The 20,081-nt window shown below is 40.2% G+C and overlaps 1 protein-coding gene across 2 annotated transcripts in view; it reads left to right on the top strand.

The window, feature by feature from the left end:
* MTUS2 (microtubule associated scaffold protein 2) overlaps nucleotides 1-20,081 on the top strand; it is a 284,828-nt gene that overhangs the window by 110,271 nt on the left and 154,476 nt on the right. For both annotated transcript variants that reach the window (XM_062615081.1, XM_062615082.1), the window contains exons 3-5: nucleotides 435-2,993; nucleotides 9,187-9,427; nucleotides 18,851-19,057. In XM_062615081.1, the coding sequence (XP_062471065.1) occupies nucleotides 726-2,993; nucleotides 9,187-9,427; nucleotides 18,851-19,057 (2,716 nt within the window). In that variant the 5' untranslated portion in view covers nucleotides 435-725. The remainder of the gene's footprint in view (nucleotides 1-434; nucleotides 2,994-9,186; nucleotides 9,428-18,850; nucleotides 19,058-20,081) is intronic.

Here is a 20,081-nt window from a genome sequence, read left to right as displayed (position 1 = left end):
AAAGCCTTAAAAATCCCCTAATGGAGCTGGAATTTTATTGCTTATGACTTGTCTATACAGTTGGTCTTGTCTATACAGTTGGTCTTGTCTGTACAGTGGACTTGTCTATACAGTTACACCACTCAGTGTTGCGTCCCACCCTACCCTAGCTACTTATGCCTGTTCCCAATTGTAAATCTATGTGGTTTAAAAGCAGTATCAACTACTCTTCTAAGCAGCAACCATTTACTAGTTTTAACTGTGTGACTTCTCAAGTCAGAGTTCTGTGCTACACTGACAATTTTTGCTGGGAGCAAAGCTGTGATTGAAACAGAATCTAAAGTATTTGAAAATGATCTATCTTGGGGATGTACTTGGGAGTGCTGTTGATTTTAACTGTGATTTAGCTAGCATGATTCCTGACATCAGTGTAACATTGGGTTTTTTTCTCATAGGTTGGCTGGATTAACTGGCTCCCATTCAGAGGGAACTTGACAGATCTATTTCGCTTTCGTTGAACTCTCTACTGCACATCATAGGTCCAGAGGCTGCATCAAAGACAACTGAGCAGCACAAAAATGTGACTCTGACAAGAGACTCCAAGCTTTCTGCCAAGGAGTTTTGTACTGATCAGTTTATAATTTAAATGTATAACCAAAGCATGCATAACAGTTAACCTGATAAGGAAAAAAAAAGCTTACTTATTGATTAGGACTGCTAAAGTAGCAGTCACTTGAAGCTTCAAAATGAGTGCTCCGTTAATCCCAAACAAGTCATGTTATGCTCAGCTTCAGGACAACCGCAGTGAAATGAAAAATAATAATGAAAGCATAGTGAGTGTGGGGGATACCAATGCCAATCAAATTGTGACAAAAGTTAGAACCCCTGAAGGAGCTGTTATGAAATGCGATTTGATGGATGAGAGTGGGAATATACAGTCTGGAGGATCAGAGAACGTTACTCATCTGAATACAGAGCAGAATAAACTGACCTTCAAAGACTCTCAAACCTGTCACGCTGCTGTACAGGAAAGTAAGCTGCCCTCCACCACAAGCAAGGAAATGGGGAAAGACTTTAGGACCAGAGAAGCTAAGGACATAGCAAGGCATACTAGGATTAGCCGAGGACAAAGTCTGTCCAATTTAAAAAGTAACACAAATGATGCCAACCTAGAAGTTATATCCAAAGGTGATGTTGACCTCACCCAGAACTTTTCTAAGGGTAAAATGTCTAGGACTGTGGAGGTGGAGAGAATAAAAAGGCTTTCTTTAGGAAGACCAAATAAATTCTCTCCTCAGTCTGAAGCATTCGCAAAAGACTGTGTTGGCCGTGTGTCAAGTAAACGCCTGCTTTCTGCATCACTGGACTCCATCGACACGTCACACCATTTGGCAGGAAATACAGAGAAATCACAAAAAACATCCACAGGTCATTTTGTTGGGATGGTGTTTCATCCACTTGACAATACCTCAGAGGAAAATATCGTATTTTATTCCAAACCATCTACCTCAGGGAACAAGAAACTAAGTAAACCAGAAAATGTACCAAATGTTAACATTGAAAGCACACTGCATACTTCTCATTCTCAACATTCAGATGTGAAGCCCAATGAAATTACTAGTAAATCAGAAGCACAATTAAGTCAGGGTGATAAAAGTAAAAAGATGGAGCTTAAGACTGCACCATCTCTGCAATATAAAAATACGTGTCAACAAAAGATTGAGAGAATTATGCTGGTAGAGTTCCTGGGATGTCAAAAAGGCGAAAATACATCAGTGGAAGAAGAGAAATGCTCTGGGTCTTATGCTTCAAAATTTCAAGCATCCCATTTTCAAGAGACCTGTAATAAAGTAGAGGATCCATTATCAAGTCCCGACGACAAATTGTTTAGTGATGTCAACATTGGTGGGGAAGGGAGAGGAAGCAATGATGGTGACAACAGGGCAACTAGTCAGGATGGTGAGGAAAATCCTGACAAAGAAGTGGAAACAATATTCTCACTCACCTGCAGTAGTAAATCCAGCGGCAAATTGACACCTAGAAAAAATGAAAATTTACATGAAGCTGATGCAGGTTGCACTGAAAGAGTTGGTGAACAAATATCTTTTACACATAATACTAATCTACCTGACAGCAAAGCCTTGAAAGTTGATGAGAACAAACTGACACTAGTCAAAGAAAGCACTGAGGATGCTGCTCTGACTGCTTCTAATCTCTCATATCAGCGCAGAGCACGCAGTGCAGAGACAGTGTCACACCAGCAACCTGACAACCACGACAGTGACGTGGAAACATTGAACTTTCCAGTTCCAAGTAAAAAGACAGCTAATGCACAGAAACATCCTCCAGAGGAAGCACCAGAGAGCTGTAATGTTTCAGGAAAGGATGATGCCTTTTTATGTGTCCCAACTCCTGTGCACCGAGTGGCAGCGCTGGATGTTAATAGTCAGCCCATGCCATCAAACAGTAATTTGAAGGACCTTTATGCACTTCATGTTGACAAACTGTCACCCTCCTCAGTCCTACCTCCCATTGACAGTACACAGTTGTTAAGCATATCCCCTAAAGTGCCTATCAAGACTGCTTGCAGCAGCGCCATCCCAAAACCTATCCTGGTCCACTCCAAGGGCTCCCTTGCAGATAAGACAGATGCGGACAGTGACTGCAGTGAAAAGCTGGAAGAAAGCATTGAGATAAAACCTGCCATACCCAGGCCCAAACCTGTGAGACCTAAAATCATCACATACATTAGAAGAAACCCTCGTTCAATAGAGCAGCTTGACCCTTTGTTTGCACCAGCAGGACTGCCCTTTGGTAGCCCTGCGTGTGGCATGCCCATCTCTACAGAGCAGAAGGCATCCAATGGAGGGGAGACAAAGTCTGCCAGCATCCTGTATGATAAATTTAAACCTGACCTCCAGAAGCCAAGACTTTTCAGTTCTGGATTGGTGGTGTCAGGAATTAGGCCCCCAGGCCATCACTTCAGTCCGATGAGCGAGAAGTTTCTGCAGGAGGTAAGGAGGCAGCTTTGAGAGCCTCTTCTGTATGCCACGTGGTGGTAATTTGCTTACTTGTTGCTGTCAGAAGTAAGTTCTCATATCTCAAATAAGAAAGAAATTCTAAATCAATGCAATGTGTGATCATTAGAAATAAATTTACTTAGCCATTTCTGGCACTAATGCTGTTGTGATATCTGATCTGTGACTGGAAGGTGTCACTGCATTCCTCCAGTGTTTTCCAGCAAACTGGTCACCTGCTGGTAGTATAAATAGGGATGTCTAGAAAAGAAAAGACATGCTGTTTGAATTTATGCATAAATGGATTATGCCCTTCCTCCCCTCATAGAATAGCTTTGGGAAATTAATGTAATTTGCCCACAGAGACTTTTGCTCCTTAATGGGAAAGTTGGCAGTTTTTTGCAGACAGAGCACTAGAGGTATAAACTAATTCCCTCCTGTATTGAAAGCCAGGGACTATCAGAGCTCTTGTTAGATCATATTGTTCATACAGGAAAAGATTTAAAAAGTCTTAAAAAAAGAATTACTATGTTTTTTTTTCTGTGTGTCTCGTGGTGTTATTGAAGGTATTTTAATGCCTGCCTCATTCTACATACAGTTATTTATCCAAGAAATAGCATTGAAATAACAAATTTGATAAGTCAACAATCAAAAGTTGGCAAACACCCAAATTAAAATATTGTGTGTGTGTAGATTGGCCCCTATGTTAACAGGAACCTACTGAAATGGTCATGGATTATAGGGTTTCATACAGCGGCATCTCACTGCAAACACCAAAAGGACAGTCCTCGCTGTCCTTTCCCCTCTAACTTCAGTTTCCAGCATTAACCCTGATATTTTGTGTCTGGAGTTAGAATTATGCAAGTCGTAAACTTGTGTATGCCAGCCATTAGTAGTATATCTTTACAGTTGTCTTCTAAGCTGAGGGAAGATTGATAGGTTATTACTCTTTGATGTATGGCAATGGAAATTAAAGCAAAAATAACCCAGAATGTGTAGCTGTTTCACCATGTTTGACATGATCCTCTAAAGACCATAGGTATCTACGTCTCATACAGTTTGGGTTCAGATAATCAGAAGGAGACAGGTTGTGGCAAGTCTGAAGCATGATTTACTCTAGACTAAGGTTAGAAGGAGGGCACTTACAGGCTGGAGAAGATCCAAAACCATTTCCATAGAATCATAGAATCACAGTATAGTTTGGGTTGGAAAGGACCTTAAGATCATCCAGTTCCAGCCCTCCCTGCCATGGGCAGGGACACCTCACACTAAACCATCTCACCCAAGGCTCTGTCCAACCTGGCCTTGAACACTGTCAGGGATGGAACATTCACACCTTCCCTGGGCAACCCATTCCAGTGCCTCACCACCCTCACAGTATATATACCCTTATATCCATCCTGAACTTCTACTATTTAATTTTGAACCCATTACCCCTTGTCCTGTCACTACAGTCCCTGATGAAGAGTCCCTCCCCAGCATCCTTGTAGGCCCCCTTCAGATACTGGAAGGCTGCTATGAGGTCTCCACGCAGCCTTCTCTTCTCCAGGCTGAACAGCCCCAACTTCCTCAGCCTGTCTTCATACGGGAGGTGCTCCAGTCCCCTGATCATCCTCGTGGCCCTCCTCTGGACTTGTTCCAACAGTTCCATGTCCTTTTTATGTTGAGGACACCAGAACTGCGCACAATACTCCAGGTGAGGTCTCATGAGAGCAGAGTAGAGGGGCAGGATCACCTCCTTCGACTGCTGGTCATACTCTTTTGATGTGGCTCAGGACAAGATTGGTTTCTGGGTTGCGGGTGTGCACTGCAGCCAGCTCATGTTCATTTTCTCATCGACCAACACCCCAAGTCCTTCTCCTCAGGGCTGCTCTGAATCTCTTCTCTGCCCAACCTGTAGCTGTGCCTGGGATTGCTCTGACCCAGGTGTAGGACCTTGCACTTGTCATGGTTAGACTTCATGAGGTTGGCATCAGCCCACCTCACAAGCGTGTCAAGGTCCCTCTGGATGGCATTCCTTCCCTCCAGGGTATCAACCGAACCACACAGCTTGGTGTCATCGGCAACTTGCTGAGGGCGCACTCAATCCCACTGTCCATGTCAGCGACAAAGATGTTGAACAAGACCGGTCCCAACACTGATCCCTGAGGGATTCTACTTGCTACTGGTCTCCAGCTGGACATTGAGCCATTGACCACAACTCTTTGTGTGCGGCCATCCAGCCAGTTCTTTCTCCTCTGGGTAGTCCGTTGATCAAGTTTGATGTCTGTCCAGTTTATATACAAGGATGTCATGCAGGACAGTATCAAATGCTTTGCAGAGGTCTAGTTAGATGAGATCAACTACTTTACCCCTATCCGTCAGTTCTGTAGCCCCATCATAGAAGGCCACCAAATTGGCCAGCCATGATTTGCCTTTAGCGAAGCCAAGTTGGCTGTCACCAACCACCTCATTGTTTTTCATGTGCCCCAGCATGGTTTATAGGAAAATCTGCTCAATAATCCTCCTTTTCCCCCTGCTCCTCTAAGAAATATGACTTTGGGTGGGTATTTCAGCAAGGGAAGGTTTGAAACCAAGAAGCTGCTACTCCGGAGAAGCTGTATTTCCTGGAGAAAAGGCTGGGAAGGAAAACTCAATCAAACTGCAGTTTGTGTTATGACTTTGCATTAGCGCAGGAGCTAAGAGTCAGGAGCTGATAACATAAGGTGATATTTCCTCCTTTGGGCTGCCACCCTGAAAGCAATTACCTTACCCTCCTGCTAGTTAGAGAAATGCAAAGGGAGCTGATGTGGCTCAAGCATGGATCAAAAGAAAGGAAAATGATTGATCTACAGAAGTGGTCAGATGCTTAGAAAAGCAGCTGTGCACAGTACAGGTTCATGGCGTACAGGTGCCTGATGTGTAATAAAAAAGAAATCAATTAGGATGTATTGAGATAGATCAAAATCACCCTTTTGAAGGGACAGAGTAGAAGACTTGGAAGCTTTGGAAACAGGGAGATGGTGGAGAAGGATGGCTACTGTCTTCATAAGAAAAAAAAATTGCCCTATTTCACACATCCAGTTTGGGCTTTGGAGATCTTTAAGTATTATTTTATAGCTCTTTACATAACTATGATAGGGAGTGTAAATAGCTGCTGTCAATCAGACCCTTCAGATAGCTAAATGACAGGAACATAGCCTAGGCTGCAGGGTGAGAGTTTACCCTTATGGATATGGCTCATGCCTTGTCAGAGGGTAGCCATTGGTTCACTTTGGTCACTACTTTAGGGCCATTGCCAAGAGCCCTGGTTCTGGTGGGGGGTCTATCAGCAGATCTGCTGATCACCAGCTCTTCTGCCTGCCTCCCCAGGCCTGTGCCTGCCCTGTTCAACCACCTCCTTGTGTCTGCTGCCCATCTGTCTGCACTGGAAAGCATGCATTAAAGCCTGTTGAAACAAAAGGCCTGTAGGGGAAAAGGGGATAAGGGGAATTGTTTTATAGTCAAACCAGCAATTCCTCACCAAATCTCATTATCTGAACTGCCTGAACCAATGTTGCCAACTCTTTTCTCAGGTAGTTGCCTCAAGCAGCTGCTTGACAAGATGATTCTTGCTTAAGGCACTAATGTTTGATGCTGTTTAAACAAAGTAACATGAAGGAAAGTGTTGGGTATCCTTACCTGTTGGCTGTGCTGCCAGCTCTGCTAGGGATTAACCAGCCTGTGGAAATTCCTGTATGCTCCAAGCATTTGCTGCAGTCTAACAAACTCATTAAATGGAGAAAGCAGGAATGAACAGACAGTGACACACAGTAAAACTCTGAGCTGAGCTTCTTCTTAGTTGACAGGATGCAACAGACCTTTTATTTAAATTTCCTCACAAAAAAAATCTAGTACAGGATGTTAACAGGTCTCATATTAATCCATATCTTTCTAAAAAGCCTTAAAATGGCCTTATAATCAACAAATGCATCCAACTCTATTGAGACCAGTTGAATTTTACACTTCATAAATTCACTGTTAAATAGAAAAGAAAAAAATATTGTCTTTGTAACATGTTTATGTCCCCCCAAAAGCAGGATTTTTTTCTAAAAAAAGCATTTATTTCTTGAGGGATATTTGGGTAAATTACAGTTGGACTTGATGATCTTCCAACCTAAATGATTCTATTCTAAATCCTTCTTGGTTCTCCCAGCTTGAGAATACATTTTATGCTTGTGATTGAGTGATTCCTTTTGTGTGCATGTTTGTTGACCTTCTGTGTTACTCCTAGCATACTGTCAATAAAGGAAAAAAATGAGGTGACTAAAGGCTTGGATATGTTGACCCAGCTTATCAAAAAGGCATGGTTTCTCTATTAAAGATTTTCCCTATTCTTTATACTGAAGTACTTGGCATTGTTGTGTTCACTGCCAGTTAAATGTGAAATGATCCAAAGTGTATAGGGGAATCTGGCTGAAATAAAGAAAAAAAAAATACAAATAGAAAAGATAACTTTAGAAAAGATAAAATAAATAAAAAGACAACTGAATCTTATCCAGTAAAACAGTGTCATATCTAGAAGTTGAAAATAAAAAGCTAAGTATGTCCTGCAATCCAAGCCTAGAGAATCATCTATACAGTAAAAAAATGCATCCTAACTTGTAGAAATATGTCGTAGAAATACAACAAAAGAGGAAACAGGAAGATCTAATGGCAGGAAATAGAACTGCAAGCAAAAGGAAAATACAGAGTGAAAATATAATAATCAGTATTTGTTCAATCTGCCCTCTTAATGCCTGTGCAAAAGCCTCAAAGATTTTATATTTAATAGTTTAAGACCAATCCTCTTTCTTTTACCATATTGAAGATTTGCTAAATTAGGATTAAAGCTCTTGAAGCAACAAGGATCAAAGCTTTTATAGCCAGTATTTAAGGACATATTCTAAATGCTTATAATTGGTAAATAGAAATTGATCTGGCATATTATATGCTTCATAACTTACAACACAATTAATTAATTTTCAGTTATATGTCTTCCTAGATAGCCTATGGCACTTTTTGATTAACTTTAAAACAAATTTATTTCAGATTTCCCATTTCCTAAGCTGTTTTGGTTTTGTTTTTTTTTTTTTTCCTGTGGCCTAAATCAGGTGCACTGAAAAAATATCCGTGGGTCTTGTCTGCAATATGTTGGTATTGCTCTTTATTAGACAATGATGAAGCTGGGCTCTACCCAGAAATGTAAACAGTTCTTTGCAGGTGAGAGAGATGAAAATACTGACATTGCTGTGCACCCTTCTCCTAAATCATGAAGCAGAACAGTGAGGTGGGCATCAGAGCCCAGCTTGAGTATAGAAAGATGCAAGGCCTGAACTGGGGAGCCATGTCATTCGCTGACTACAAATTTCCTGGTAACAGCCAGTTTGATGGAGATATTTTCAGCTTGGTACTTAACTTCTGTCCTCACAGTATGCACCCGTTAGTATACTGAGAGATTTGTCTCTCATTTTAGCCAGGCAGCATCTATGTGTGATAAACACAAAATATTTCACATCTGCAAATTTGCTTTTTTTCTCCAATTCAAACGGACAGCTGGGGTTTATACCTCTGATTTGGAATATTCAAATGTAAAACATGCCCACCTCCAGGACCAGGTCTCTTTTCAGGAACTTTAGGAGCACAGATTACAGTGAACATTTTGAATTAAGAACATGTAGAGGGGGCTTTTTTCTCACACAAACGATTTGACAATACCATTTCTTTCACTAAATGAACTCAAAATACCTTCAGCTTTATTTTTAACTAAATGAAAAGCAAGTTCCCACAAAATTGTATCTCAGAGTGTTTTAAATAACTTCTAACAAAAATTTCACTTACACACTCTCTTGATGTGCCTACCTCTATAAATAATATCACCTTTCAGGACTTAACAGTAACTTTATTTTCACTAATTCAAGATCTTCCATTTGTCTGTTTTCTTTTGGGGAAGACATCAATTCTTTATTTGGGTTTAGTTCTGTATTGAGACTAATGTGTGTGTGTATGTATTTTTGGAGAGTGATTCATATGGTAACACCCTCACTTTTTGAAAGTGATGATCAACCTGCAGTGCTCTGAAGCCCAGATTCACAAGGAGGGAGAATTAGCCTTTATAAGCAATTTTCAGCTCCATATTTTCTGGATTTATTGATTTCTTGCATAAATATCTGTGTTAATGATTTTTCTGTAGGTTGGGGAAAGGCCTGCAAAAGATGAATTTTGCCCTCCACCATATACACACTATGAGGTCCCACCAAGTTTTTATCGATCTGCCATGATACTCAAGCCACAGTTAGGACTGGGTGCAGTGTCCAGGTTACCATCTGCAAAGAGCAGGATTCTCATTGCAAGTCAGAGATCCTCAGGTAGCTGTCTCCATCAGCAAGGAGAAATAACGAGTGCTCCCAGCCTCTATCATCCTGATGCTTCAGGTAAAGTATGAACTTTCTTTCCTTCCTTTAACTGTAGCCACCAATAAGATACGGGTTTTTTTTTTTCAGACAGAAATATCACAAAGTAAGCGACATCTTGACCTGATACTACAAAGCTCCAACAGCAGTCGTTGAGGTGTGTCTTTTTATCCTGCAGCAAGGCTGGCTAGGGAGTCTGGGACTTGCAGAAAGATTGCTTAACAGATCATTGCCAAAGAAGAATCAATTTCAGTAATAATTTTCATTGTACTCTTTTTTTATCTTCCTCCTCTTTGCAATGCCTGAAAAATATTTGTTTTGCTCTGTGGAAGTTAATTGGACATTTTCTGCCATCTGAATATGTCATTCCCCACCATGTTGTGCTCTGAAAGCCTGGGCAGTGTTCAGAATTGCCAGCAGAGATCCTGATTCTCTGAAGCCCTGGTATACACCTCTTTGGAGGCATTTCCAATATCTTTTTCCTTCCAGTTGCTCTCCAGCTCAGCATGACCCTGGGCAGAATTAGGGGGGTGGGGGGGAAAAGCAAGAGAAGAATCAGAAGGAGAAGTGTATGGTGCCACAAGACAGAGATAATTACTTCTACAAGGCATTCCTTGTTAGCCTGGAAAAGCTTGGAGGTTTTAACAATGTACATTTAAATGGCAGCAAGTTCAGAGGCAACTGAAAATCAGTCACTGCCAAAGTGAAACACAGCAGCTGTGGGCTATAAGTGTGCAGAGATTTTTTAAAAGAGTCATAAGGGATAAAGTTAAATAATGACTTGGGATTATACGGTCCCTCCTCTTGCCCAGCACAGGATTCCTTCTGATTGATGTTTATTTAACCTGCTCATGAAACTATTTATAAAAGTCTTCAATATGAGATCCTGCAGCCTTTGAAAGCAAGCTGTTCCAATGCATTGCCTGCTTTCAATTTAAAAGTTTTCCCTACTGTTTTGCTTAATCCCCATTGTTGCAATTTACTTCCTCTACACTTCTCTGGAGTGGACACGGGGCCTTCTCCCCTTTGTAGGTATTTGAAAACCATTACTCTTTTTCCCCAGTGTCCATTTCTCCATACTAAGCATCAGAAGAAATTTAGAGAAAATCAGAATGGAAATGGGCCAGAGCATCTTGACTTACCTGAGAGGACAGCATCAGTCAGTAATACAGGTTGCCAGGATTTGGGGTTTATTAGAAAATCAAGCTTGTCTGTAACACAGTGTCTCTTGACACTATCCTTTGCTATTTGACCTGCCTCTGGAGTTTATCTATATTGATGCTGGCCAAACTCAGCTGTATGTGACTTCTGAGACACTCCAAGATTGCACCCTGGGTAGTAAATACCAATTCAGTTTGGTGAATTGAGTTCAGTAGCATTGAACACAGGAATGCAGGTGCAGAGAGCAATTGGATCATATTTTCTGTTAAAATGAAACTGCAAGAGGCTGCAAGTTCAGGATAAGCCATTAGGTAGGGTAAGCCATTGTGTAACAGGAACCAGTCTGGGAGATAGATATGAGAAGAACATACGAACAGGATATATTATCAAATCCACTGTCTTTTCTCATCCTTGGAAATGAATGTTGCCTTGATTTTTATTTATTCATAATCCATCCATCCATTCTTTATATAATCCTGCATCACCAAGGACTGCACATGTGACTTTTTTTGTAGCCATTTTTAACCCAAATTGGAACTTGTCTTGTATCAATTTACTGTCTTCCTACATTACGTGACATTCTAAAATCTAAACATCCGCCTATCAGTTCTATTTATTGCCAGTAATACTTCCTTTAAAAATGTCAGTGCATGAGAAGTATACACGAGGAAATTGCAGTGGTTGTTAGAGCAATTGCTGTTCCACAAAAATTGATTTCCTAAAGCTTTTCCTATTGATCAAAAGTTGTGTTTTTTTGATCTCGTCACTGATTATTTCTTGGACCTTGTCTGCTTTGCAGATAAAATTTAATTCACAAATCTCCACAATTTCCTTTTTACAACTGTTATTTTTGTTTGTTTCTTTACTCTATTAATACATCACTGTTTCAATGATGCTATCAAAGATAACTCATGGTGGTCCAATAATCTGTCTGCCATCTCTTTCAGGATCCCGAAGTGTGTCTCATCTGGTCTTTGGGCTCTGACTGCTTTTATTGATTTTAGATTACCCAAGACTTGTTCTGGAAAGGTTGTTAATTTCTCTAGTTTTCCATTGTCCATCCCAGGACACATAGTTTTCACTTCTGGCATATTACCTTCCAATTCCTTTGTGAGATGAAGGATATGTTTATTTTATCTGCAACATCTTATTCCATTGCAAAGTACTTCTCACTGCTCTTTGTTGAGTTCTTTTATTGTCTTTCATGCATTTCTGTTACCTTATATTAGACTTTTTACATTCTTTTAATTTTGGCATTTTATTTCCCAATTATCCATTCAAGATCAGCTTATAAACTTTTTCCTTGTCCAAAGCCTTTTTCCTTGCATACCTCAAATGACTTAATCTTTCTCTTAGCATCATATAACTTCACAGGTCAGCCCACCAGTCTTTTCATCTTTAATAATTCCATCTAAGTAGAATAAATTGTTCATGAAAGAGACTGGAGTGACAGCAAACAGGAGAAGACTAGTATAGGAGTGGAAGGGCAGCAGAGAACTGGTTCCTGTGGCTGTGTCCAGGCTGGTGCACAAATACAGACCAGAGATGGGTCCCTGATTGCTGGGGGGGGTCTAGATAGGAAAGCAATACCTGGCATGCCAGAGCTGGTGTGAGGCTCACTGGAGGGGCTCGGGATAGGGCAGGCACCATCAGCCAATTGTTTTAAGGTACCCAACACCATTTTCAACCACTTTTCCTCAACTTGCAGTTAGCTGTGGTATTAAACTTAAATCTGCATTATTGGTTTTGATTTAATATTTGAGAAACAGGATTAAGCACAGTTTTGATTAATAATCGTATTTATAAATATGAGCAAATGAAATGCATAAACATATGCTTACTGTCTGGGGAGCTGGTAAGACCCTTGCCCAGAGGTCTTCTGGGGTGTGAGATCTTGGCTGACTGCAGCAAAAGCAGCTCAGGTCTAGGGGGTATTTTTCTCTCAAGAATACCAATTCTGCCTTCAAGACAGCAGTCAGCAACTCTTGCAGCTTATTTATGAGCTTTTAATCCAGTTTCTAATCCTAGTGATTTCAGTCCTGCCCTGGGGTAATGGAAGCAGAAGGATCTAGCCAGTTGCCATCCCATGACAAACTGTGAGGTATCACAGGAAGGCTTTTAAACTGAAATCGCCATGGCACAGTATTGAGGACAGAAGCAGTGCCTCATAATGAGGATTTTATTCCCCTTTGCCATTCCATTCATAATGTAGCAGTCTGCTTAAACAGCACTGATAAGCTGAGTGGTTTGGCCTGTGTGTAATACTAATACTCATAAAACTGACTCTAAAGTAATTGATAATTAAATCCCTGAACTGCCGTGATGGACTCCAAGTGATACAAGTACATTAAGGGTTTCGTTAGTTTGAAGACACAACTAGAAAGTAAAATAATAATGAATGATCTCACAAGTCTTATATCCAAGTGTGATGCCTAAAATGTGACCAGAGCAGCAATCCATCTGTAGGACACAGTACACATGTGCCGGCTTTTGCTGTGAGTTCCTTGTTGAGCAGCGCTGCTTCTTAGGTGATGCTTTGCCTCATACGGGTCAGGCAAGCAGTCTGCCTGTACGAAACAGCATTCTACACTGTATGTAAGATAGAAAGTAATTGAATCATGATGTATTTAAAGGTGCAACAGTGTCTGCAAAAGTTTGATTATTTTATGTAAATTGGCTCGGTTCCGTCTATGGGAAATCTTTAATTCAAAACAAGCATTGAAGGGTACTGTGCCTATAACATATAAATGATGAATGTGTTTTCTTGGTTATAAAGACTTCTTGGAGCAAGCGTGTTTTGCATTAATTAGCTGATTATTGTGATGGAATTAATGTCTGATTTTGAAAAGTATTACAGAGATTTCATAATTAAAACTTCACTTAATTCTCCATTTTTCAGTAGTATTTATGGTATTTTTTCTCAAAGAGTGAGTTAATGAAATGATGTTTCCTTATCACCTCTGTGTATTAAATTTGCCAGTCCTGAGGGTCTAGCAGTTCATTTAATTTCTAAGCAAGCCAGCTCTTACTGAAGATACAATTCACATATAAATCAGGACAGCTATGTTCCTGATTACACAGGCACGCACAGATATATACGTTTATTTGTGTCTTTGTATATGTATAATGTATTTCATCATGAATACTACAATATGTCTACAGCTTTCTCTTGGTAGGAAAGCTTTGCTTTCACATTTATTCTCAGGAATACCTAATACTTGAACTAGTAAATGAGATTTGATAATAGAAAAGGGGTTTTGAGGTTACTTCCTGAAATACTGCCTTACTGCTACTCCAGCTGTGTGCTTATTTTATAGGTTTTCAGTCTCAATTACTTGGATTTGAGCTGACAAACTTCTTAATTGTTTAAAGAAATAGTGACAGGGGGAGAATTCAGAGAGGAAAATATTCTGTATCCTGCAGTGTTTTCATTTGGCATTCTCTGCTTTCTTTCGGACAACGATCTGTATTTTGTAAAGAAAAATTAAGTGCTCAAAGGGAGAGACACACTTCTTTATGAGAGTTTTGCTAAGGGCATTGCCACTGTATCAAGACTTATCCATATACCACCTCTCTGCTCGCCCCAATTACTGCGTCTTCAGAGAACCAAAATCCATCATATCACAAGGGTTGTCTATGTAACTGTTGTGCCAAATTGCCAGTCATGAGAATGCTGGATGCAACAGCAGGCAAATGCTTCATATGCTGCCTCCTCCCTGGCAAAAGCCAAGCATCACTGCTGGCTGGGCACCTGCAGCCCTTCTGAGCAGCTGATTAGCAGCAGATGAGCAGATGAGCCATGGCTTTGGTGCACAGAGAAGAGTTCTTGCTGCTCTGGGCTTTCACTAGAAAATGCGGTAGGGGTGGATCAGGCACTGACAGTTCCTGTGCTGGAAGTTTCTGTGGAATGCTGCTGCTCTGCATGTCAAAGTGAGCAAGGACACATTCTGAGCAAACATGGACAAAAGTGAGCTGACAAATTCTTGGGGTGGTGAGAACCTGCTGAACAACCTTTCATTACCTGGGAGTTAGGAAGGCACAGAGCAGCTTTTTGGGGCTTTTAAATCTGAATCAAGAGGAGATGAGCGCTTCCTACAGTAGATGGTGTACTGGCTGATCAGAAATTAATTGATGTTCAGCAGGGACAACTGTTTTTCCTTTGTAATTGAACTGTCCCAGGCTTGACATTTGGGTGAGAGATCCTCAGAGCAGCTGGGCACAACCAGCTCATAGCTCTTTGAGTGTAAATCATTAAAGCCTCTGTTTTTAAAGCCCCTTTCTTCAGTTCTTGTTCAGACAGAAGTCATTATGCCTATGACAGGGAAACCACAAAGGCAGTAGCAACAGAATAGGTTGCTTGTTTTTGTTTTTAATCTGCAAAGATATCAATGACTGGGTTAACTCTGAGGTGGATTAACTGTGCAGGAATTTAACTCTGCTTGTATTATTTCTGATTAATTCAGTGACCTTGCAGGTAACTCCTTTGCCCCAGATTCCTGAATATGAAATGAGAATAATGATGTTCAGAGCATCCTATAAAACAAAGTGAGCTTTCTGAGAGAAAATGACACCTAATGATTAAAGTTTTAAAAGACATGCTTGTCAAAAAACAAACCAACAACCCACCACAAGAGCACAAAGGCTTGACAAGGATCCCTGAATCTCAATTAAGTCTTGAACCGCTACTCTTCTTTTCAAAAGAACATATCTGTGTAAAACTTTTCTTTCAATTTCAGATTTCACAAAGAAGTCACATGAAAGTTCCTTATACTTGTGCATGGAGATGTGATTCATGTGTGGTGGGGATGCATAAGAAGTCTAGCTCAGTCTTTCCTTAAGGATCCCCAGGCACATCTGGCTTGTGTCAATCAGTCCCTGCCTCAAAATGTTTTAATGTTCCTAGATGGAAACAGCTTGAAGTGTCACAGAAAATTACTTGTGTGCCATGCAGACAACAATACTTAATTCTATAATTAGCTTCAGGCAGTGAGACAACTGGAATGAATTTTTTTGCCAATTTTTAAAGCTTATTTTGGCAGATTTTTATTAAAATGAAAAGTGCTCATTAAAATAACTTTTGTTTTGAACTCCCAGACCTTGTTTGCAGGAGTGCTTCTATACTTCTAAGAAACAGAAACAAAGAAAGAACGTGCATCATAAAACTCAATGATACTTAGAACAGAAAATATATACAATAGGCTCATGCCTCATGTATTTTAATGAGAAAGAAGACACAAAATTACTTAGTTTTAAGGATTTGAATGCATCCTTAATGAGGATAATGTCCTGCCCCCAGGACATTCATGGTACAGAAGAGCTGGATTACAAAGAACAGAAATGAAAAATAATTTAAGGATGGTGATGAGTTCAAGATACCAAATACTGTTAGTTCAGGGAGAATTTGAATTGAAGTCATAAACTGAAACAGACAGAGAAGTGTGAGAAAAAACACTGGATCCTCTGCTCCAGTCTGGGAGAATGATCTTGAAGAATAGGTAGAGATGGCTGGGTAATTTGTCACCTGAATCCTTCTGGTTTTAAGGAAATTACTCTTCTTCAGTGACAACTGTAGTGGTTAGTTGTATGGCAGTGCAGAGAACTGGCAGCGTGGGAACTAGGTGTGGGCATCCCTGTGCTTGAGCTGGGGACATGGGAGTCCCAGGTGAACCTCACTGCCCTGGGGCAAGCACATCTCAAGTGCTTTTTAAATAAAACCATTTCTAACCACTTTTTCCCCTCCCCTTCCCCCGACCCTGTGGAATTTCCCCTATTCTGCTGCAGGAAATTTGTGATATTTATAGCTTTTGCTGTAAAATTGAAAGATTTCTCTTTCCACATCAGTTTTCAGAGACTATTAGGAAAAAGCAATCTCAGCTCTCAGCTTGCATAGTGCAAGCCTGTTGGTACTTTTTTTTGAAACTATAAAACCTGCAACTGACCGTCCCATACCTTCTCCCTGCTGCCACTGACCTGGGCAGGTTCCTGCAGCCACTTTGCACGGATACTTTTCTGTGCTTCAAATCTGGAGGCTACCTGGTCTTGGTCCTGTCACTGAAACAGCACCTGTAATATTTTGTATACTGTGACTAAGTTGTGTGCCTTTTATCACGTGCAGTTGCCCTTATGTACGCAATAGTTATCTGACAAAGATGATGTTTGGCCATGCACAGCCACAAACAAGTGTGTGACTGCACAGTCAGCTGGGTAAGCAAGATATCCAAAATACTGTTGAAGTGGCATAGACAGTCCGAGTCCTGCCATGCAGCACTTGTCAATGCAGAAATAGTCCTCTCAAACAGAGATTCTGTCTAGAAGATGATTAGCATGTCGTTTTTATCATTTGGGACTCTTAAAGCCTTTCACTGGACACTTTTTGTTGTTCCTGCATGAAAATCAATTACATGATTCATACTAATTGCAAGCTCTGCTGGTAGAATTGAGATCAGGCTCTTTAGTGGCTTGCCATAGGATCATCTAGTTGTGGTGTGAATGTCCCCAGCATTGAGTAGATAAGATGTCTGGCTTGTGGTACTTTGCAGATAGCCTTAAAATAAATAGCTGTAACAGACCACTGTCAAAGCAGTGCTGCCCAAGCCTAGCAGTAAACTGATGGTAAACATCACTGCTTACCTGTTCTCCATGCTAATGTGCCTGCACTGCTCTTCACCTGCACCTGGAGCCTACAGGTATTTCTGAACTCATCTTCACATCATCCAAATAAAGGCAGATTCAGGATCGGGGTCTTTTAAAGGAATGTGTTTTACAGAATAACAAAATTCTTAGTCTGATGTTGCATATATTTCTATTTCAATAAAAAAGGCTTGGTTTTGTTGAACAAAACTTAGTATTATTATTGTGATGAGGTACACATCTGTCTTTCAAAATCACCATAACATTTTTCTGCTTAAAGGAGTTAGTCTTGTTTTCTATAAAGTCTCCTCAAAGTGTAATGCTTCATTAAAATTAATAAGGCTGTGACCTACATAGTTTACAAAAGAATTAAATACTGTAATAATATGAAGATTGCATTCTTACTGTGCAGTTAATTCCCAGTTTTGCTTTATATTATGAATGTTCACTTCTTCCTTTGAAGTATATGTCACGCTAATGCACAAATAGGGCTCACTTGAAAAGAATGGAAAAAGGGTGACTTTGTGGCTTTTTCTGGCAGAATATGTTGATTATTTTATTGCAGGCTTGCTTCCTAACCCACCAAACCTGATGACTGATTAAACACTTTGGCACCAGCTTTTGGAGAACTTTGTTTGTTTGTTTTAAAGATATGATTTTGCTTCTTGGTATTCCAAAAGGAACAGGAATCTGACATCGTCAAACCTAGACAGAAATTTTATGTACACATGAGGTTCAGATCCATTTGGTATCCACACATTCCAATTAAAAGGAAACTCTAATCTTTGATTCCTTGAAAACAATCCTGCTGTGTTCATGGACCTTTGATCCATGAAGACAATTTGGAGCATTTATGGGCCTGTGTTTAGATTTGCCTAGAAAATTTCGACTAGCCAAGAGCAGCAAGGATGCAAGTTAGGACACAAACTGGAGAAAGATGACTAGTTAGCAGTTACCACAGAGACATCGTAGCTGAACTACTACTGTTGTCTAGCTTCATCTGTCATAAGCCTGCTATTGGCAGTTGTCTGGGAGTTGGTTGATGTCATTCACATAGGCGAGAAGTCCATCAGTGGAAATGGCTGCTGGTATATTAAAAAAGTACAACTTTACCAGTCATGTCCTTGTTTCCAGGCTCGGTGCAAGAAAAAAGGCATTTTCTTTTAGGGAAATTTAAAAGAAAAAGTTCAAAGAAGTGTTTTCTTTGATGGAATACAAAGAACTCCTGTGTCCTTGAAGTGGACTGTAGGCATTCTACAATAGTTTCCAAAATTGGAGGCCATGAGTAGGGTGTGTAAGAGTTTCTTTTAATTGCCATATAACAAATGTAAAATTAGAAAGTGATACAGCATAAAAGAAGATAACATAAAAAAAAATCTTAGCAGACTTGAACTATGTTACTTTGCTGGAAGTTTGAGTCATTCCTCATGGGTCCTTGATGCATTTCGTGTTTCAAGAATTATTATGACCTGTAATTGTTCCACAGAACTTCTTTTTAGTGGAGTGAGAATAAGACATCACTGGAGTTTGAGCAGCTGTTGAAACCTGAATTCAGTCTTTTTACTGACTATGTAGTTGGGTGGTGCAGGTAATGATCAGTGTATCCCAGTTCAGTTTATTTAATAAAAATTTCTTTCTTTTTCCTTCTTTCAGTTGATCTTAAGAAAGGCTCATGTCCAAGTGCTGCAAAATCAAATCTCCCCAAGCCCTGCCAGCCTGGACTTCGTCCTCCAGGTTATTCACGGCTACCAGCAGCTAAATTGGCCACATTTGGTTTTGTCAGGAGCTCAAGCGTATCCTCTGTCTCCAGCAACCAGTCAAATGACAGTGCTCAGAGTGATCAAAGCAGGACAACCAACCGTAAGTTCAAAAAGAGTCCTTCTTTCTGGAGGGATATTAAATAGATGTACTCCAGGATGGTCCAGGCCGGAGTTTGTGTATAATTTAGGACTAATGTAATCTGTGCAGCTCTCACTAATCTTTTCTGTGCCACTGAGTTGTAAGTTTGCTATCTTGACTTCCTAGTGTGATTTTTAAAAATATTATTAATAATAGATGAATAGGTGCTGAATGTACATTGCATGTAGAAGGGGCTGGTTTCCCTGTTCTAGAGAAAACCGCATTAAGAGTGAATCCGAGGCATTTTTCTCTTTTATTTTTACTTAGAATATCCCTTCTTACAAGATGAAGCAAATAATTGCAGTAAACTGTGTTTGGTAGGTATATTGCAGCCATGAAAAACACTTTAGGACAAAGATAATCTAAAATGAGCAACATAGTCTTCCACATCTGTGTTTCTTCTGCCTGTTAATATGCGGTGTAATAAAGTCAGTTTAGAAAATTAATCAAATAATGTCAGAGATGTGAAAAGGATCAGAACTGATATTGTAGCTGTTGTATCTTCTACACACTTGGAAGAATTCCATGGCTGGAATGTAATTTCAAATCCTATTTTCTACGAAGACTGCTAATTTTACCAAGTACAAAATAATACCCACTGGATTGTGCAGTTCCTGGAAAGTGTGTGCATGTCCTGGGCCCAGAGCGGGAATGGGAATTGAGGGCTTTTCATGACCACTTTTCTGTGAGGACTGAGTTCAACCCAAACTCTTTAGGTATCAGAGCAAGTGGGATCAGGCCAGGAGGGGTGCAGACAGTGGGAACCAGGTGATATGAAACAACGGAGAAGCCAAGGTGCTGCAGACTCCTAAATCTTTCAGTGTTTGTATTCATTTGAAATGAATTAAAATAAATGACGTGAAAATAATTAAAAACTTTAAGGGTTTTCTCTTTCCCATTTTAGATTGCGTAACTGAAATGCCAAAGACTAATGTGTCCAGGGACTTCTAACTTTGCCAGTCATCCCAAACAAGCACTTGCCTTT

Source organism: Pezoporus occidentalis, unplaced genomic scaffold (genome assembly GCF_034315485.1).
Source record: "Pezoporus occidentalis ecotype Australia unplaced genomic scaffold, CSIRO_AGI_Poc_V1 ctg18, whole genome shotgun sequence".
NCBI lineage: Eukaryota > Metazoa > Chordata > Aves > Psittaciformes > Psittacidae > Pezoporus > Pezoporus occidentalis.
This window is presented reverse-complemented; position numbering and strand designations above follow the sequence as displayed.